This window comes from Haliotis rubra, unplaced genomic scaffold (assembly GCF_003918875.1).
Source record: "Haliotis rubra isolate DU_JTF1 unplaced genomic scaffold, ASM391887v1 Scf110, whole genome shotgun sequence".
Classification (NCBI taxonomy): Eukaryota; Metazoa; Mollusca; class Gastropoda; order Lepetellida; family Haliotidae; genus Haliotis; species Haliotis rubra.
Genome location: NW_025765004.1, coordinates 122,374 through 144,552, shown reverse-complemented (window position 1 = coordinate 144,552; position 22,179 = coordinate 122,374). Strand labels below are relative to the sequence as shown.

The 22,179-nt window shown below is 39.2% G+C and overlaps 1 protein-coding gene and 3 long non-coding RNA genes across 4 annotated transcripts; 3 read left to right on the top strand and 1 right to left on the bottom strand.

The window, feature by feature from the left end:
* Window positions 1-349: 349 nt before the first annotated feature.
* On the bottom strand, window positions 350-7,682 carry LOC124285906. The gene is made up of 2 exons (XR_006900908.1): window positions 7,491-7,682; window positions 350-1,141 (listed from the first exon to the last, which is right to left on the bottom strand). It is a non-coding gene; the product is annotated as an uncharacterized LOC124285906 (long non-coding RNA).
* LOC124285915 lies at window positions 3,591-4,952 on the top strand. Its single transcript, XR_006900911.1, has 3 exons — window positions 3,591-4,077; window positions 4,409-4,432; window positions 4,904-4,952. It is a non-coding gene; the product is annotated as an uncharacterized LOC124285915 (long non-coding RNA).
* Window positions 4,980-7,643, top strand: LOC124285900. Its single transcript, XR_006900905.1, has 2 exons — window positions 4,980-5,710; window positions 6,186-7,643. It is a non-coding gene; the product is annotated as an uncharacterized LOC124285900 (long non-coding RNA).
* Window positions 7,683-9,198: 1,516 nt separating the features above from the next.
* Window positions 9,199-20,137, top strand: LOC124285855. Its single transcript, XM_046722133.1, has 5 exons — window positions 9,199-9,459; window positions 11,889-11,982; window positions 17,125-17,284; window positions 18,246-18,398; window positions 19,400-20,137. Exons 1-5 carry the CDS (start codon window positions 9,326-9,328, stop codon window positions 19,564-19,566), a joined length of 708 nt encoding a protein of 235 aa, XP_046578089.1. The 5' UTR covers window positions 9,199-9,325; the 3' UTR covers window positions 19,567-20,137.
* The last annotated feature ends 2,042 nt before the right edge of the window (window positions 20,138-22,179 follow it).

The following is a 22,179-nucleotide window of genomic DNA, read 5'->3' as shown; positions in this document are numbered from 1 at the left end:
AGTTAAGCGGTATTGTTTACTTATCCAAGTTTAGTTAACAGGACTCTAATAGTGATAATTAATGAAGAAATTTGCCGGGACCAAGGAAAAGTGTTTACTTATCAGGTCTGTTTAGTTAAGAGGTCTTTACTTAGGCGGTTTCCTCTGTATTATATATAGTAGTAAATAACTGACAATATGATAAATCGATCGTAATCTTAAACTGAAATATGTAACAGATACACAAACACAAACAGAGAAATATTAAATGCTACATCAAGACTTTGTCATCGAGTCTAAGTGTTTCAGTAAAACATTGTAAATGGGACTTTGCTGGAGACACATGAATTTGTATTCAGATCTTATGTTATCTTGAGGTGCTTACGTCTCTAAGTATTACAGCAAAACGCATTATAGTGTGATGTCAGTTGGTTTTATTAGTAATTTACGCTTGCTTTATCCATGGTATGTTCTCTGCACTCGGTTTGGGCCTAAAACCTTTGTTGTCCTAAGCCATTGAGACTTGGGAGTATGTGAGGACTGTTTTGACATGTAGGTGAGTAAGAATAAGAATACAGTGTACTGGTTTAGTAAGTATTCTACATGTATAACAGGTACGACAGAGTGTGGTTGCAATGTTTTAGGAGACCTATATTACTGTGGAGATCATTTCTCTGATTGTTGATGTCAATAAAAAAGCTGAGGATTATGTTATGTTATGTTATGTTGCATTTTGTTGTATGATAATTCTCCCTCGTAGATGCAAACATCTGTCTGATACTAAAGTTTAATGTGTCGGACACCCCGATAAGTTAGATGTGTCACAGAGACTGATTTAGGACACATTTAATGCCAAAGGTTACAAGATGTGTTTAAGTTGACTGCAGTTATTTACTTGACGCTTACCTGCATTCTTAATTCTCACCACCATTTCATTGTATATTGACTTGTTATCCAATCTGTGCCTCTCTGCCATTTCATTAATTGCTGTTATTTATATTATGACATTTATAACCATACTTGTCATCCCCTTGGTGGTGTTGGTCATCACAGCAATAAGTCCAAGGCAATGCCACTGTCTTTCAATCTGGCCATTGGTGTCACTTCATCTTGCCATTGTTATTTTTTTACTATAGATGTTTACATCCGGTATTCTGACTGCCTGTGACAGGACGAATATGCCGCTGGTAGAAAATGTGAGCTGGATCTCACCAATGTTTGCGCCGGAACATCCGATCATTGCTGTCTGAGTATATTTGTTTATCATGTATTGTTTAGCCAATAACGAAGTTTGGACTCAACGTATTTCTTCGTCTTCATTCTGATAGAGCTCGTTTTTGTGGACACACATATAGGTCCAGGCTGGACAGGCATACGGATACAATCGCGAAGTTATTTTAAGCGTTCCGAGCAATACAAAACCGCATTACCCTAAATGTTACATCAAAACGGACTTGTAACACTATGGGAGAGTGCATTTGGGATTGAACCGTTATCAACAGTATTTCAGTTTGATGTTGTAACTCTAGTCTGTCCCACAGTCCCAGCACCACATTATTTTCCCTTCCGTTCAGCCCTTTCTGCTATGTCCTTGTTGAGGCAAGTCTGGATTTCCTCAGGTATTGGATCTCCCATCAAAGTGGGACTCCTTTTCAATTTAAATTGAATTATCTGTTAGTGTCAAAATTATTAGGTATTTCTGTTCTGATACCTTGTGTGTCTGCAGAATATTATCCCGCCCAGGTGTGAGTAAACATTGTTTACCGCCACAGTCAGCAACAGGCAACCTCTATCACGGCAGCCTATACATACGTTAGTCTAGACGAGGCAGTGGCTGGAAGCATGGCCAACGGCCCACGCCATGGGGATATAATGACGTACAATGAACCACGTCATTGTGCCTACAAGCTTTGGTTAGAAGCATGGGATACAGCAGGAATAACCACCCTCGGAACCCACACAGCGTGTTCCTGACACACGGTTTGGAAGAAGATTGCACAAAATAATTCAAATAAGATTGTTCAACTTATACATAAATCATATGTTTCCAACTTCATCTTTTGCAGAACCTTCCCTTTTGCTTGTCTTTCTTTATGCGGATACTTTTAAGGGGCAAAACATGATGAGTCGACACATTTATGCAATGATCATAATATAGTTTGAAAGGTAAAAGTGAGTGAGAGAGTTGGGTTTTACCCCGCTTTTAGCAATATTCCAGCAATATCACGGTGGGTTGAAAGGTAAAACGTTGTGTGTGTATGTGTGTGTGCGTGCGTGCGTGTGTGTGTGCGTATTGATAATGTGTGTGGTCCGTGACTTTCTTTGTTGAGTATGCACATTTGTTGTATTACCTTTAAAACTGATCAGTGGCTAGAGATCACAAAAATGAGGGTAAATTACTTATCTCTTCAATTCAAGTAATGTGGTGGTAGATTTCAGGAGGTGTTGATGCCCAAACTATGTTTTTCTATTAGCTTGAATATTTTTACTCCCGTCTCTAAATTTTGCATTCTTTTGTCTCTTTAAAGAAATAGTGTCAAGAATTTATGTTACCTAATCAAAATGTTGTATGCTTTACACATTTTATGTAACATTCACAAAACAAATGAAAAGTAATAGCAATTCTGAAACTCAAAATTGATATACATGAGATAATTCAGGCCACAAGTGTAAATTATAACTATGGATATAGCTAGAAATGAAGATTTTGGCGCTCCTGAAAATGACCGCTTGAAATTACCGAAAACTGATTTAATGAGATTAATTTAGTCAGAAATTTATGTGTGCATGTTCACTTTTACTGGGGGTAATGACATGCGATGGGCAACACAACATGAAAAACCTAAATTATAACGTTTTGTGAACAAAAGTCAGATAACCATTTTCAAATTATGACAAGCATGGATATTGATATGTAAATAATACACCTTTATTGATACAGTGTAAACACAAACAGATAGAATGTTATTGTGTCTGTTAATTGTTCGTGAAATAGATTGAACATTTCATAAAATTAACATGTCAAGACAAACCGATGTGTGTCCCCTTTCCCCTTTCTATGATATTTTGTGTATATCCAGATTTATTGTAGGTATTTTCAGCTGTAACTAAATATGTGTTTAATATACTCATGCCAATAATGGTTGTCACCCCTTTCAATAGTTTTTATTGGAGAGGGGGTGTGGGTGTGGGATGTGTGTGGGGTTGGGGTGGGAGGGGGGTGACAACCATTATTGGCATGAGTATATATCATATAAGTAGTCATGGTAATAAGGCCATAAGGCAAGGTCTGATTGACTGTGGGAAATCATGACGAGGGAATATTGAATTGCTCCTCTCAACCTGGTTGGATGAAAGACAGAAATATATCTATATATGTTGCTGGTAACATACCCTTCCAGGACATTGATAAGTTGGTAGGTAATCATCATTGATGGACGTTTTCTTGAGTCTTCAGTTTTCTATATTCTAGTGACAGATTGAATTGGGAGAATCATGACAGACTTAATCATACTTTACGAATACATTTAATTCAAACTGATTATGCTTAAAAATCCGTATTTAGGTAATGGTGTGTGTGCGCGTGCGTGTGTGAGTGCGTGCGTGCGTGCGCGCGCTCAGCGAAAGTTTATTTTCAAGTAACTCGAAACAGATAACACACCTTGAAGCCCCCGAACTAAGTATATACATTGTGATCAGTTGGTGTCCTGTAACAGGGCCATCCGTGGTTACACACGTATTTTGTATCTAAATCCAGTAATATTTGTTCAAGCACATACCGCGTTGCGACACTTCACTAAGTCTATTTTGGTATTATATAATGTTTAAGTCGTGGGAGTGCGAGGTAAACTATTATGTATTGTACACAGACCCGAACACACTCATGTCTATACATGGATGTTCTCTCATAGCGTTGAAATGCTAGCTATTTCAATTGAGGTGTGTTGGGTGGTTCTATACGGACGCATTACAGAGACTCTCGATAGGACAGATTCATTCTTTTCAAAGTGTGTTTCGTGTGATTTCCTTTAGAGGATTCTTTGATTGGAAATACCAAGTCTATGTGACCACGAATGGTGAAGGCTATTAAAGCTACATGTATGTAAAAAAACAGATATGTCTAAGATTGGTTTATTACAGAAGTCTTAACCTAAGTATTTGAGTTTATATGAAATATTACTCTGATAATATCCAGCTATCCTACCTACCTACCTACCTACACACACACACACACACACACACCACACACACACACACACACACACCTCTATACCTACACACACTTATACCTACAGACACAGACATTTCTACATACATACCTACATACCTAAATACATACATACCTGTATACCTTCATACATACATAACGTCGCAGGCGTAGAAAATCGATTTAGTTCTGTATATTGTGAATGTATACTTTATTTTTCAGGGATCATCTTTGGTCTGTTTTGTGGTACGTATTACTTATTTACAAATTTATTGATGTGTGACATGTTTAGATTTTTAGTATAAGCATACTCAGAAGCAACTTTTGATCACAACGAATACATTATAAAGACTGGGGTGTGTATGTACATTGATAAACCTTCGGACTGACCACTTCTTAACGCTTGTTAAGATAGCAGTAACTTCTTGATCTCCTTTAATGAATGGGGCGGGGTTGGGGAGTGAAGGAGAGGGCAGACATATGAGGTGTTCAAGGATAACATACCTCAAATAATCTTTCCCTGTCTAATCCTTTTAAGTTTATCTTATTATGATTTAAGCCAACCATCTTCTGTACTATTGTGAAGTACTATTGTGTCTTTGGTTATATGAATACTAAGATTTCTCAGTACTTAACACAGTCTACGGCTGTACTACAACATCGACTCTTATAATTGTTGATTCTGCAACTACTGTCACACATGCAGTTCTATTTCAGTAGTGGATTTATCACACTCGCAACGGTGTGTAACTGCCTCAGCTGCGACTACAGCGTGTGTACACTGACTGTACACTGACTGTACAGAGGAGTGTCAAGGATGCTGGTACGGCAAATGTGTTAAAGAAGATGGACGATGTGTCCAGTGCCAACCCGGATATCACTCAAATGATTGTAACGTGCCATGTTCAGACGGCTGTCGTGCAAGTTTTGATGGCCATCGGTACTGTGACCGACACACAGGGAGGTGTCTGGAGGGGTGCGTCCCTGGTCGGTGGGGACATCAGTGTCAGAAACTCTGCACCGGCAACTGTGATCAATCCGCATGTCACCAGGACGCAGGAACATGTCTTCTTGGCTGCACCGATGGATGGTTCGGCGGCCAGTTGTGTGATAAACCATGTCCAGAAAACTGTCTCCACAATAGGTGTAACTTATTCCGGGGATACTGTGATCAATGCAAGCCAGGGTACATTGGGGAAAAGTGTGGCCTTTCCTGTACAAACTGTGTTGACAATATATGTACCTACAATAAGTTGTTATCATCCGTTCGATGTATCAAAGGATGCGTCAGAGGGTGGACTAGGGAGGACTGTTCGACGAGATGCAGCAACGCATGCGTAGACGAGAGATGCAACATGGATGGAAGTTGCCAGGAATGTAGGAATGGTTACCATGGTGACACGTGCACTGAGAGATGCGCAGATAATTGTTTGAAATGTGAACAGAAGTCAGGATTATGCACCAAAAGGAGAGAGATACATGTAATTCTTCAAACAAAAGTCAAAGAAGATGTTACATCACAGGGTATGTGAAGTTATGACCTTTCCGTTGATAATATATAGTTGATAACTATTGTCATACATAATACGTAATTTACCTTCGGAAGACAATGGTTTTATTAATCGAAGGACATAGCTGTAAAACTGACAGGGATTCGAAAGCAAATATTTAAAGCAGCATCACTGTTTCTATTTCATCTGTCTAGTCCTACAACTTGAAATCATACAAATATCTCGCTTGCCTCTGATCTGAATGCGGGGTGTACAATCTGCATAGTGATAGAACTTTCTTCAAAAATTACTCAGAGATCCACTTCCAAAATATTTCTCGTTTATAAGACATAGAAAATGTTCCTTACAGTAGTGGTGGTACAAAACTACAGTGATAGGAGAGGTACCGAGATATTTCTTGATAAAGTACATCTACATGTATATCAAAAGGGTAACACATATCGTTATTTGTGCGAAACAACTATAACAGTTTCTCTTCTTGATTGCAGGGTGTGTGACGATGTCCCCACCTCACTGGGCGTGGCTGGTGGTGACTATATACTGCCTGTTCTATTAGCATTGTGTGTGTGGACACGCTAGGAGAAGACCTGGTGAATACTCCTACTGTTTATCTCCCCTTCTCTTGGTGTTCAAGGATGGTCGATAACAGTTCGTAAATATCGCCATTCAGCGGACATTGGGTCAAGACTGATACATTCTGAACCATACAACAGTTCAGCACGAAGTATTCAAAAGAAATATTCAAATTATTATATATAGTAGCAAATAACTGACAATATGATAAATCGATCGTAATCTTAAACTGAAATATGTAACAGATACACAAACACAAACAGAGAAATATTAAATGCTACATCATGACTTTATCATCGAGTCTAAGTGTTTCAGTAAAACATTGTAAATGGGACTTTGCTGGAGACACATGAATTTGTATTCAGATCTTATGTTATCTTGAAGCGCTAACTCATTTCTGGTGTCCCCCGCCGTGATATTGCTGGAATATTGCTAAAAGCGGCGTAAAACCATACTCACTCACTCACTGAAGCGTTAACTTCTCTAAGTATTACAGCAAAACGCATTATAGTGTGTTGTCAGTTGGTTTTATTATTAATTTATGCTTGCTTTATCCATTGTATGTTCTCTGCACCCGGTTTGGGCTTAAAACCTTTGTTGTCAAGCCAATGAAACGTGTGTGTGTGGACTGGTTAATATGTAAGAGTAGGAGTACAATGTACTTATTGTGTAAGTATTCCTCCATGTATAACAGTACGTCAGAGTGTGGTGTAATGTTTTATGAGACCTATATTATTGCAGAGACCATATCTCTGATTGTTGATGTCAATGAAAAGATGATTGAGCTTTGCTTATATTGTATTAGATCATATTATATCATATCGGAATTTGTTTGGTAATTCTTCCTCGTAGATGCAAACATCTGTCTGATACTAAGCTTCGTGTGTCGGGCACCGTCTGACAAGGTAGATGTGTCACAGAGACTGATTAAGGACACATTTAATTCCAAAGGCTACAATAACGATGTGTTTAACCTGACTGCATGCAGTTATATATTTGATGCTTATCTGCATCCTTACTTCTCACCACCATTTCATTGCATACTGTTATTTTATATTATGACATTTATAACCATACTTGGTCATGCCCTTGGTCGTGCATGTTTACCATCACATCAATAAGTCCAAGGAAATGTCACTGTCTCTTAATCTGGCCATTGTTGTCGCTTCATCTTACCATTGTTGTTTTGTACTATATATGTTTACATCCAATATTCTGACTGTGACAGGACGACCACGAACGGGATATGCCGCTGGAAACATCCTGAGGTTGAGCTGGATCTCACCAATGTTTGAGCCGGAATATCCGATCATTGCTGTCTGAGTATATTTGTTTATCATGTATTGTTTAGTCAATAAAGAAGTTTGGACTCAGCGTATTTCTTCGTCTTCATTCTGATAGAGCTATTTCATGTGGACACAGATATAGTTCCAGGCTGGCCAGGCATATGGATACAATTGTGAAGTTATTTAAAGCGTTCCGAGCAATACAAAACCGCATTCCCCTAAATGTTATATCAAAACGGAGTTGTAACACTATCGGAGAGTGCATTTGGGATTGAACCGTTATCAACAGTATTTCAGTGTGATTTGTAACTCTAGTCTGTCTCACAGTCCCAGCACCACATTATTTTCCCTTCCGCTCAGCCCTTTCTGCTATACCAAAGCCCTTGGTGAGGCAAGTCTAGATTTCCTAATGGTCTGAATCTCCCATCACAGTGGGGCTCCTATTCAATGTAACCGTTCTGACCATACGAGAAAGAGGGAATACTCACATTGACGCTTCTATTTGTATTCCTTCATATTTTGATTTCCACTTTATATTATTTCTGGAATCTCACGATTTCTCGACTTCCACCATGTGTGTATCTTAAAATATCTCTCAGTTAAATAGTGCTGCCAGTTTGGTTAATCTATTTAAATTGTAATAAGCTGTTTCTATACACCCATCGACACCCCATCCACAGATCCACAGATTCATAGGCAAAATAACTTATGAATATAGCTAGTGTATTTTTGATATCACAGGTCGGAAAAGTAAAATAAAAGCAAAGGATGTTACATTCTATATGTTTTTTATTTCTTGAAATACATCTTCCTTTGAGATACGCGTAACAGAGAATGTCTTTTTTCTTGTCATATTTATCGTACAGATGAAAGATATTTTCTAAAAGTCGGCTGATCACCTCACGTATAGAAAACTGGCAGCACTATTTAACTGAGAGACGTATTGTCAGTTTTGTTTGTACAGGGTGGACGTTGAATGGACGTTCCAATCACATTTGTTCACTTGAATATCTTTACTCACTCACTCGCACACACGCACACGCACGCACACACACACGCACACACACACACGCACACACGCGCGCGCTCTCACGCTCTCTCTCTCTCTCTTTCTATCACGGCAACCTGTACATACTTTAGTCTGGACGAGGCAGTGGCTGGAAGCATGGCCAACGGTCGACGCCATGGGGATATAATGACGTACAATGAACCACGTCATTGAGCCTAACCACCCGGGTCTACAAACTTTTATAACAAGCACGTGCATGGGGTGTAGTGATACACGATTTGGAAGAAGGTTGTACAAAATATACATATTTTTCACACTAATACATAAAACATCTATTTCCGACTTCGTTTCATGAAGAACCATTTGCTAGTCTATTTAAAGTCTTTAATTAAGGAACAAAATATGACGACACGACACATAAACGTTATAATCATAAAATAGTTTGAAAGGTAAAACACAGTAAATTTGACAAGTACACACTAAATTATGAATTTGTCAAGATGTTGTATTAACAGCAATATGTCTTTTTAGCATGTAGTGACAGATTTCGACAAAATCATAGTTTAGCTCACATACAAGGATCCGGCCGTTTTGAACAAACTCCATTGACCCATTCGGCAACGTGCTGCCCCGACCTGTTACCGAGTGAATGAGCACAATTTGGCGCTATATTTTGATGTTACAAATGAAAACAACATAACGCAACTCGTCAGCCGAAAGATTCCTGCACCGTCATTTCGACATACATTGTTTACAGGATATGGACACTTTTGTGTCTAAACCCAATGCCAACCACTGGCAAAATGTGTTATCCATATATGGTGAGGTTTTCGCAGCCAAAGTTGGTCGAATGAAGACGGACAAGGGGAAAGAGTTGCAGGACTTGGATCAATGGTTGGTTGTACTTGTGACTCGCTAAGGATGCTATTTAGAAGCAGTAGTAAATTGTCTAGTTGTCTGTTATTGATGTAACAACTGCTCTGTGTTGTGAAGAGTAATTGAAAATGTAAACATTGTTTCAAGATTTTGACAATATATGAGATATCAGTTGTCCTGTTTGTAGATATGCTGCCATTATTTGGTCATATTGTTCGGCTACCTGGGATAAATGGACCTATATCAGACTGCACTGGTATGTGACGTGTGTAAGGTTTTGACAAAACATCTCCAAATAATTCTAAATGTGGCTAAGAAATTTAAATGCCGCTGTAGGTAATATTCAAAGTCCAAATGATAAATTTAGTGTCAATAGTTAAATGTCAGTTGACAATATAACTGTCATGACAATTTATGTTTTGTAATTTTGACAAACTGTCAACAAGAAAGGTTTATAATGAAAATTATGCAAATGTCAGTGTTTTGTTTGTCTAACTTATTATATGTGACTGTTATGTGCAGGTGAAGGTGGAAAATATCTGACTACATGTCACTCAACAAACAAATAAACTCTGAAAGAAAGTATGAACTTTTATAAAATCCCAGTTTTGTACCAAATTATATTTCCCCCTGTTTAGTGTCCAGGAGCCCTTAGTTCTGAGTTATGTCAGTGTTAGTAAGACTGACCTGTGCACTCTTATACTATAGTGTTATTGTTTCAATGGATACAAGATAATAATGTATATGCCTTCTTAAGCACTCATGGGTGGAAATAACCCATTGCCCGACGCCCGAGTACAGTGTTTTTTTTTCTCGGGCAAGCAAATTTGTATGTCACACTGTACCGGTGTCCAGTTGATATTCCAATGTTAATCATGTTGTTTATTCAAAAAATCAACAAGAAAACAGCTGGTATAGAGGAAAAATTATCAGAGCAAGTGATTTTACATGTGCCACTGTACCGGAGTACACTAGCAATTTTAAAGTTATTTCCACCCCTGAGCACAACTTCTTAAATCCACTTACATTCATAAAACAATGATGAATTGACTCTACACACATTTATTTGCCATGTATTATATACTCAAAGCAAGAAAGTTAAGGACCACCCCAATATAATAATAATAATAATGTGTCTATTTATATAGCGCCAAACTCCACAGGTATGCTCATAACGCTAACAATCAAGGCACAGCACATTATTACCCCGGATAACCCAAGCTGCCTGTTAGGCGCTAGAAGGTTATAGTCATATGACTTTTTCCACCGGGTACCCATTTTCCTGCTGGGTGAACAGAGACAATTTTGAACAAACTCACTTGCCTAAGGTGAGACCACATGTGTCACATGTGTCACATGTGCTTCGTTGTGGGGCAGGACTCAAGTCCTATCTAGAAACTCTCAGGAGTCAAGCTGCCAAACACGGTCACCCATCCAAGGACTCTACTAATTTAAGTATTATATGAATCATATTATGAACTAATCGATATGAAAGTTTGATAATTTTGGTGGTCTGTGACTTTCCTTGTTGAGTATATGTTGTATTACCTTTAAAACTGATCAGTGGCTAGAGATCACAAAAATGAGGGTAAATTACTTATCTCTTCAATTCAAGTAATGTGGTGGTAGATTTTAAGAGGTGTTGATGCCCAAACTATGTTTTTCTATTTGCTTGAATATTTTTAATCCCGTCTCTAAATTTTGCATTCTTTCGTCTCTTTTAAAGAAATAATGTATGTAATAATTTATGTAACCTATTCAAAATGTTGTATACTTTACACATTTTATGTAACATTCACACAACAAATGCAAAGTAATAACATTTCTGAAACCCAAAATTGATAGATACATGAGATAATTCAGGCCACAAGTATAAATTATAACTATGGATATAGCTAGAAATGAATATTTTGGGGCTGCTGAAAATGACCACTTGAAATTATTGAAAAACTGATTTAATAAGATTAATTTAGTCAGAAATGTATGTGTGCATGTTCACTTTTACTGGTGGTGATGACATGTGATGGGTAACACAACATGAAAACCTAAATTATAACGTTTTGTGAACAATAGTCAGATAACCATTTTCAAATTATGACAACCACGGATATTCATATGTAAATAATACACCTTTATTGACACAGTGTAAACGCAAACAGATAGAATGTTATTGTGTCTGTTAATTGTTCGTGAATAGATTGAACATTTCATAAAATTAACAAGTCAAGACACACCGATGTGTGTCCTCTTTCTTTAAAAATGATATTTTGTGTATATCCAGATTTATTGTAGGTATTTTCAGCTGTAACTAAATATGTGTTTAATATATCATATAAGTAGTCATGGTAATAAGGCCACAAGGCAAGGGCTGACTGACTGTGGGAAATCATGACGAGGGAATGTTGAATTGCACCTCTCGACCTGGTTGGATGTTTGTTTGTCTCCAGGTACCAGGCTGTTCTCCCGACTTCTATAGCTGACAGAGATGAAAAACACGTCACACATGATGAACTGGTGAAGCTGATGAAGTGGAAGTTATTGGTAAGACAGAAATATATCTACTATGTTGCTGGTAACATACCCTTCCAGGACATTGATAAGTTGGTAGGGAATCATCATTGATGGACGTTTTCTTGAGTCTTCAGTTTTCTATATTCTAGTGACAGATTGAATGGGAGAATCAAGACAGACATAATCATATTTATGATAATAAATTAGTTGGGTTACTGGAAACGGAAGTATTTTTGGGGTCGATTTAAGGAAATGAAACCTACTTGCACCCAGTGCAACCTACCTAAGGCAATCACCTTTTCGCACCAAAATATACAAGTTGCACCTGCTGCTTAATATAAAATTTTATATAATGCTTGAGGTTTGGTAAAGACGCTTTAGAACAGTATTATAACAAAAGTAATCTGTAGTTATCTTACTTCCTAAACTTTCATGAACAGCAAGTCCTTCAGTGACTGTTCCTACAATAATCAGAGTCACTGTTCTAAGTCAGTTCCTCATCATTCTGTTTTCCAGCTGGGTGCAAGTTGATATACATAAGAGGTTGCATTTAGCAGTTTCAGGTTGCACCAGTGCGAGTTCTAAATGCTTAAAGAGCCCTGCTATGCAAGTTCACTAAGATCTTGTTATGGAAATTAATCACTGACTGGAGACTTGGTTGTCTGTATTCTTCCACCCAATACTCATCCCGAGATAATGCTAGAGCTCCAGACCAGGCCCAGATTTCTATGTTCCCCCTTCTTTGTCTTCTGCCGACACCTTCTTGGGTTGTCGATTGTAGTTTTTGACATAGTGATTGATTAAAACACTTTGAACCTGATCAACTTGCATCCTGTGCATGTTGATTTTTTGCTGTTCAAAGTACACCGACCTCAGTTGGAAAACAATGATGAGGAATTCTCTCAGATCAGTGACTCTGATGACTACATGGGCAGTGACTGAATGACTTTTACTGTTCATCTCAAGAAATTTTATGAATTAAAGATAAAATCAACTTATCAGACCCATAATATATTTTTTCATAATGATGTAAACCAATACTGCAATACAAGCAGTATATGTAATGTTGTACTGAGCATCAGGTGCAACCTGTTTTTGTCTGGTGCAACAAGGTTATTACCTAATGTTGCACCTGGTGGAAGTAGGTTTCATTTCCTTAAATCAAGCCCTGCTTGTAATCCTTGTACTTAGCCTTCAGTAGTGAGCCAGTTTGGATGTGGACCCATCACATCCTGAGTTCCATCACCCTTGTCTTAACCAGGCTCAAATTTTCTGATACAGGGTGCATCTGCCTCCATGGTACCTAAAGTTGGGGTCTAGCCACTTGCTTTTCATTAATGAAATATGTTAGCCGGAATCAATTAGATCTCCCTAGACTTTGCATTTAGTTACTCATTCATACTGTGGAGGCCTATGTAGTTCTGATTCAACACCCTTTTACATGTATGTCCAATTTCAACAGCTCTTTGCTTTGCATTTACACCTGGATGGATTACAGGTCCAGTACTCCCATGTCTTCACTGCCCCTAGATTTACTTTCCAGACAATGCCTATGAGTAGATTCTGTTCAGATCTCTTACACTTCCTAGTTCATGACGACCTCTTCGGCACAGTGGTGTAGTGGTTAGCATGCTGGCCTCTCACGCCAAAGTCCCTGGTTTGAATCCCGGTGGAGACACCAAAATTTGTGACCTGGTTCTCATACTGTGTTGAGTCCCTGGGCAAGGCATTTCGTCCACATTGCACTCAGTCCACCCAGCTGTTCAAAATGGGTACCTGAGAAGCGGATGTACGGACCTATATGGTCGCCCGAAGCGCTTAGTAGCAGCTTTGAAAGTACAATTCCATCAGGGTAATAATGTAACGCCAGAGAGCAGCATTGTGTTGGATTCTAGGCTCAAAAATTAGCATTATTATTATTATTATTATTATTATTATTATTCAGTCCGTCGGAGCTGTATTCAACAGATACATATCAATTCGCTACTGGACCAGCACTCCAAAATTATTCTATAAGTCAGGTTGCCAGATCTGAACTTGTCTGGGATACTACAGTTTCAGTCGCTATAACCTACCTTTAAACCACTAGGGAAAGTTATGTCCATTGTTCTTGGAAGTGTCTTATTAGCATAACTGAATAACTGCCCTAATGCAATTATTTCTGCTGGAAACAGTAAAATTGTACTTATTTTGATAATCTTCATCATGCCTAATACATTACACGTATTTAAATAAGCATGCCCTCGTGGTGTAAGCCGTTTAATCACCCTCACTATGGTAGTTATTTAAATAAAGCTAAAGCCCTCGCAGAGTTTATTTAAATAACTACCTTGTAAAGGTGATTAACCTATATATATGGCAACGTTTCTAACCTTTTACAGTCCCATAATCTGATGCTGATACAAATATCACCTCTACTGGACAACTGATGCTAGGGTTGTCGTGATACGCGAATGTATCGATGCATCGATACATTTTACTGACGATACGATACGCGATACATGCTTGCGTGTATCGATTCCTATTTTAAAACTTTATCGATTCAAATTTGTATGCTATATCCATCTCCTTCAAAGTCTTGATAGTAAAATTATACGAGATCGCTCCGATAAATAGATGTAGCTAGCTTTACTTAAAAAATATGTTCGAAACTAACAGCTTTTGTGATTGGCTAGACTATTTTGATGGACCAATCAGCGAGCGCGTACGTTGCCGGTAAGGTAATGCTATGAAAAGGCGCAAAAATTATGTATCGCGATACGTATCGTATCGTGACCTTACAATCGTGATACGTATCGTATCGTGAGATTGGTGTATCGTGACACCGCTAACTGATGCAGCGAAGAATTGACAAACAGCTGTAAATCCAGCTGATGCCAGGCTTCCAATTACCCTCTTGCTTTCACCTTAGAAATTAAACAATGGAACAACAGAGGGATAGTTCTAATAACTGAAATATGCCATGGCAGATTTAATGTATAGTATGACCAGAAATTATTGAGAATTTTAGGAATATGTTTAATTGGATTTCTAGTATAAACAACCTTGACCAGCTATCAAGTGCTTGGTTTCATTCAAGAGAGACAACTCCGTTAATCCTTTTTCATTAGTTTGTGAAGAGTTATACCCCTTTGTTTACTTGCTCGCAGACGACATTTTCAGTGATCCACAGTATGGATGATTAAGAGAAGAGGAAGTTGATTTTAGAGTATTATAACAAGGACATCAGATCAGCTAAAGTGATTTCAAGTAGAACAGGCATCCCTTTGTCCACTGTTTATCGTGCTTTGAAAAATATTGCAAATGGATATGGCATTGAGCACCAGGGAGGCGCAGGTAGGCCCAGAATATTGACTGTCGGTGACAGGAGGCAGCTTGGTATTCTTGTTTCTAAAAACAAACAAGGGAGTTTAGAGTTTAGTGGCTGTTTCCTTAATACACTGAAATTCTGGACCAAACAAACTGAAAAACCTTTGTATCAGCGCCCAAAGTACAGTCCGAAATTTAACGTGTGGGGTGGCATATCTGTGTTAGGGGCAATGCCCCTCTGTGTATTTGAAGGGAATATGAACAGTGAGCGGTACACAGATATTCTCGAGGGATATTTACTTCCATCTGCTAACATGTTCTATGGAAATTTGTGTATTTTCCAGCAGGACAACGACCCAAAACATCGTTCAAAGCATTCACAGGCCTGGTTTCTGACCCAAAATATGACATTATTAGATTGGCCAAGCTATAGCCCTGACCTAAATCCAATAGAAAATGTTTGGGAACTTATGAAGGAAAGTGTCAATAAGAAAAGTCTGACAAATATTGCTGAAATGAAAGAAGACGTGGTCTGATATTGGGACAGCATGGACCACGACTTTCTAACTTATTTGATCAGTAGTATGCCCCGCCGCATTGAAGCCTGCATTGCTGCCCATGGTGACTTGACAAAATACTAACTGTTCACCTGTCTTTGAATCTGGAGTTATGTTCTGCTAACATTCACATATAATACGTGAGTAATGAGTGAAAAAAATAAAATTTACAATCTTTAAATTCTCAATAATTTCTGGTTGTACTGTATGTGGACCACAATTTTAAGATCATACTGAGTGATTGAGTTTAGTTTTACCCCGCACTCAGCAATATTCAAGCTTTATGGCGGTGGTCTGTAAATAATTGAGTCTGGACCAGACAATCCAGTGATCAACAGCATGAGCATCAATCTGTGCAAATGGGAACCGATAACATCTGTCAACCAAGTCGGCGAGCCTGACCACACGATCCCGTTAGTGGCCTCTTACGACAAGCATGGATTACTGAAGATCAATTCTAACCCGGACCTTCACGGGTATCATTCTGAAGTAATGCACCAAAGATTCCTTATAGAACCAAGTCTTCAAGTCAAGTTAACACATTTCTTTAGTACAGTTCGATTTTTCAAGACCACACTTTTAGATAGAGTTGTCTGATCCCTTTGGTTTTTCACTGCAGTTGAGATGTCTGAGTTTCATTCTGAAGATTGTTATTTGCTCCTAACTCTGAGTTAGAAAAGGTTTAGGTTTGAGTTTTTAGTACATAAGATTTTCGATTATTAGTGATCTATTCATATAACTTTCGGCTGTTGTTTTGACTTGTTCATGAACAATGGAATCTGTTAATGAAACCAGTTTATTCTGTAGTACTGGGATTGTATATTTTCACTAACAGTTGTGACCCTTTGAGTACCAAGTCTCCTCCATGTTGTGGTATATCATGTTTGAAAGAAGCAGCATCTATGTTTTGCTTACAACTGGAAATGTTGATGGCTCTCTTCTGAAGGTAGCCAGAGGCATAAGACTTGATATTTATAAGTTGCACTGCCTTGTTTATTTCCAGATTTGTATGTGCTATAGAATATTTGGTGTGTGGAAATTTATTTGTTGTATCTTAAAACGCATGTTCATTGCTTTCTAAGATACTTACTGGTAAGTAATCTGCCATACTACTCTCTACTTTTGAGATATCTCATAGCTGTGAGACAGACCATTCTTGTCAGAGATATTTTTTAAAGAGATTTCCAGGATCTATTCCTGATGAACACTGTTTCTCAAGCAATCAGGTTGTGTCACCCTCCCATTGATGGGTGTTAGTGTTAGCCATCTGGTCAAGTGCTGTCCTCACTATGAGTCTCTGTTTCAGAGGGGTAAGTTCCGACCTCGTCTTCAGCAGCTCGTGTCCTCCAATACACCAGATGATGTGATCAGCACCAGTAAGAAAGCATTCCAAGTGTTGCCTGATGTGTCTAGTGCTATCAAGACCTTGTCCCTGCTGAAGGGGGTGGGCCCTGCTACAGCCTCAGGTGTGCATGTCAGCCTCAAGCAGAATCAGTGGTAGAGTAAATTCCGATCCAGGAGGCATCAATTATTTTTCTGATTGTGAATAATTGTCCCCTGCAACGTGTTTTGCGGGGGTTATTAAAATGGTCTCCATCAGTGCACATTCGTCTTTTCCAGGCCAGAACATAAAAAAGATTCAGTATTTCTTCCCCAAACCTGGCATATAGATAGGTCTGGTGATGAACTGGTGCCTTTTGATAGTTTTGGATTTCGGAATAAAATGGTTTTTGCCTTTCCATGGCAACACTTCGACTGAATTTGGTGGTGGTGCTCTTGGAGCAGAATTTGGAAACCTTTCAACACTCTCCTTCCACTTTGCTATATAGTCGCGGACTTGGTTGACACATGTCATTGTATCCCAGTTGCGTAGATCAATGCTCACACTTTTGATCACTGGATTGTCTGGTCCAGATTTGATTATTTACAGACCGCCGCCATATAGCTGGAATATTGCTGAGTGCAGCTTAAAACTAAATTCACTGCTATAAACATGTCAAAACATTTGACATACCGGTAGTCAGAACTAGTTGACATATTCACAAAGAGTATGTTGCCATTGCGTGGGATATTGATGACTTTGTCTTCTTGTTCAATTAGTTTTGTTTGTCGTGGCTGTTATATGGTTCCTACGTGGTCTTAATAATCTGATGTAAGGCACGGATGTCACCTTCACCTCCAGCTCATCCCAATGCGTGATATGACTGCTCTGGCAATATAAGGCTAAGGGCTAGAGCAATGCTCAGTATCTGTGTATTAACACCAGACTGGGAACATGTTTGGTTCACAGTGATGTATCACATTAAACCTCACCAAGATGTCATGTGTTCTACTTGGATAATTTCAACATGATCTGGCGACAGAAATTGTACTTGGTGAAGTAGACATTTTTCATTGGTTTATCCCCTAGATGTTTCTATATTTTAGCCATACTGGCTGCAGGGAGCCCTGAGTACAGCCCCTTCATGGCCGACGAGAGTATGCTGGCCCTTCAGACGAAACCTCTGACCTACACACACAATGCTTACCTTGTCTTCCTGGAGCAAGTGCAGGCAATCTGCAAACAGCTGAAGGGTCAAGGTATGCATGTCAAGGGTCTTGCGACTCCAGTCTGATGATGTGGTCTGTGACAATTGGGTGGTCACAACAGGGAGTTATCTGGACTGCTTTGATTTTACCATCTCTTCAGAAAGCAGTTTATCTTTCTAGATCCTGGCACTATTGTCACTTCCTGTTGGCCATCAGTTGAGAATTATATTCAGGTTTCATTTTGTAGTTTAGTTCAGAGTGAGTCTGTCTTGTTTTGAAACATATTGTTTGGTTGATGTTTGAAACACAGTGTTTGTACCTCAGGCAGTGTATAATTCAGGTTAACAGAATAATGAAGCAATTTTTAACATTGTGTTCAGGGGATCTGTAGCTCAGGAGGATTGTTGCCACTCAGGCAATCACAGCCTAGACAATTCACATCCATAAGAAAGCCATTAACATTTTCGAATGCCTTCATTCAGCCTTACTGCTAAATCTTCTGTCCCTCATTTAGTTCACTGGCAGTTTCACTGTAGATTTGAAATGTAACTAAGGGTATATCTTGGAATTGTTGAGAATTGCTTACACCTTTATTAACATGACATATGTACACTTCCAAGACTTATATCTGTGACTGCCTCCGTGGTGTAGTGGTTAGAGCGTCCGCCTGGAGAGCAGAAGGTTGCGGGTTCGATCCCCAACCGCGTCATACCAAAAGACGTTAAAATATGGTACTTGTTGGTCCCTGCCTGGCGCTCGGCATTAATGGGTACAACAAGGACTGGTCGGCTCGGAGTCAGTATAATGTGTCTGAGTGGGGTATTCATGCTTCACTGCGGCATGGTATCTCAGTGGGCTAGCACTATAAAACCAGCTTCAGACTGGGCTAGTACAAGCAGCCGCACATACACATACGCATGCACGTCGTCATATGAGTGACATATTCTCAAGCACCACGTTAGACCCAATTTCACCTCACCTCACATATATCTGTCATGGGCAAGGTATTGGTGTGGAGGTTGTTGTATATGTTGTATATCCTGTTATTGCAGATAAAGCCTTTCACTGGACCCCAAAGAAAGTGGAGTTGGTGTTGTGGACCTACCATGTTGGGAAAGTACTCACACCTGATACAATAGAGAAAAGTTTCGTGTCAAAAACTCTGAAGAGAGAGAACAACAATAATGAAGAACACAAACCTAAAAAGAAAAAGAAGTGACTTGTTATGAATTAAGAAACCTAAATAGACTGAGATTACATACCATTTTCTTCAGTCTATATATCTAGACCACAGACAGAAGTTGAGTACACACACATTATTTACTATGTTTACAGGAGACCTAAGTACAGCATGTATCTGCTGACTATCGTGGTAAAGAACAATTGAAGGCAAACCTTCACTGTTATTTAGTTACTGAAAGAAGTTACCTGCACTGAATATCTACTACCTAATAGTTATGAAGCTGAAACTGGGACGTTTCGGAGACAGAATATTTGCACATCACCAAATGTGGAGCCAACCAATGTGAGGAACCCATCGTACTTGTCAAGACTATTTCAAGTTTTCATGATTAGAAATCAGATTATGACTTTCATTTTGGAGATCTCCTAAACCCGGTCAAATGAAAGGCGTTCTGACAGGAACTGGACAATCCATACCCTTGGAGATCCGAGATTTATGGTCTACTGATGTAGGATAAGCCATATCCAGCATACCTAATCAACTAAAGGACTCGTATCCGAGAAAGAGAATCCATGCCTAGTGAAAATACACATACATTTTAAAACAATACTGTTTTGTTGTCATTTTGCGGCAGTGCCCCCTCAAGATCGGGAACAATAATCGTTTTTCTATCAAGCCAATGGTAGGTGTTTTTATGGTGTTGACTAGTGAAAGCAGTCTCTTGCATTAAAGAATAAACGGCCAACGAGAGTACGAATGTTCCAAAACAGGTACTAATCTGACCAGAATGGTATGTACAGGTGCACCAGCCCTGTTACTGTATCTCCGCCTGTTGGGATTGTCTAGTATTTTGTTGTATGTATGGTATTGTCCTCAGATTGTTGTACAGCAGTAGCGAGCACTGACATTTGGTTTTAACGATACTGTGCTTATGTACAAAAGTCAACTTGCTATCTTCAAGGAAAGACAATTTTCAAGAGACATCAAATTATCTGTTGCTCCAAAGCCGCACATTTAAGCATTGTGACGAAACTTTCCGAACCCATAACTACAGAGCCCCGTTTCCCAAAGCTATCGTAGCGCTACGACTGTCGTACCTCATATACTGTAACATAGACTTACGACAATCGTAGCGCTACGATAGCTTTGTCAAAGGGACCCAGACCATAAGAACTGGGCCTAGATTTGCGAAGCTCTCTTAGCGATAAGATAGTCTAAGTTAATAATAACGATTGGCACTTACGACTATCTTAGCGCTAAGAGAGCTTCGAAAATCTAGGCCCTGCAGCTTAAAACAACACTCGTTAGGCCAATGCTTGGGCTGCTACCTGCTACCAGTGTGTGAAGAATCTGAGTTGTATAGGGTTATTGTTGTGTACGTCAGCATGGGCGTGTCTGTGTACAACCCTGTCACTCCAACGTCGGGGTAACACTAAACTAAAGCCGCGGAGACAGCTGAAACACTTATTTAACAAATATTTGAGCAAGTGGTAGGCAATAACACTGACTTGTTGTCCACCGAAGTGGTAGAAAGTGTATGTTGTATTGGGAATTGCCTCTACGTTAAGATACACCAGCTGTTGAAAGCCATGTTAAACCGAAGTCCTTTGTTGCACTAACCATGCATAGAGAGCCGTGCACCCCTCGATCAAGACATGTAACCTGAATGTGGGTCACGACCCGAATCTTGGGTCATCGTGAACAGTTTGCTACAAATAGATCCATGTCACATCCATCGTGAGTCATTATCGCCCAATTTTGCAAGTGTACAATGTCCAATGGCGTGACTCTCATATCAGCCGATCCATGTGCTGGCTTTGGTCATTGTGACTGAAGGGACTATAAAGAGTGAGTTTAGTTTTACGCCGCACCCACCAATATTCCAGCTATGTGTAGGCGCTCTGTGAGTAATCGAGTCTGGACCAGACAATCCAGTGATTAACATATCATGAGCATCGATCTACGCAATTGGGATACGATGACATGTGTCAACCAAGTCAGCGAGCCTGACCACCCGATCCCCTTAGTTGCCTCTTACGACAAGCATGGGTTGCTGCAGATCAGTAACTGTTCTTACCCGTATCTTCATGGGTTGATGCCATTGAAACAGAGTGAATGAGTGTGTATAAAGGCTTAACAATTTCAACCTGATTACTTGGAACACTTTTCTCCTATGACAAAGATGAAATAATTAGTTTCCTCATCTCCCTTGAAATTCTACAAGAATGATCATGAAACGTGACTGTGATCTCTTCAATTCAGGACACGCTTACCCAACTTCAGCGATCAGTTCTTATTATTTTACCTTTTATCTCTTACCCCGATGGAATTTGTTTCTATGGATAATCGAGACTGGTTAATCTCAGGTGCTGACGTCAAATAATCACAAATTACTCATGTCAATAAAGAACGTTATCTGAGCCCAAGTTTCTCTACATATCGTAGGTTTTAGGTTCATGAAGCAACATGAAATTGAAGTTCAAATGTAAAACCATTCGGGTTTTATCTGATTTCTCATACACACATGCACCGATTGCAACAGACGGGTATCAGCTGATCACATATGAGACCTAATGGTAAAGTGACCTAATTCGAAGTCACACGGTCACTCAGATCATACGACTCTGTACTCATGTTATACATACGCGC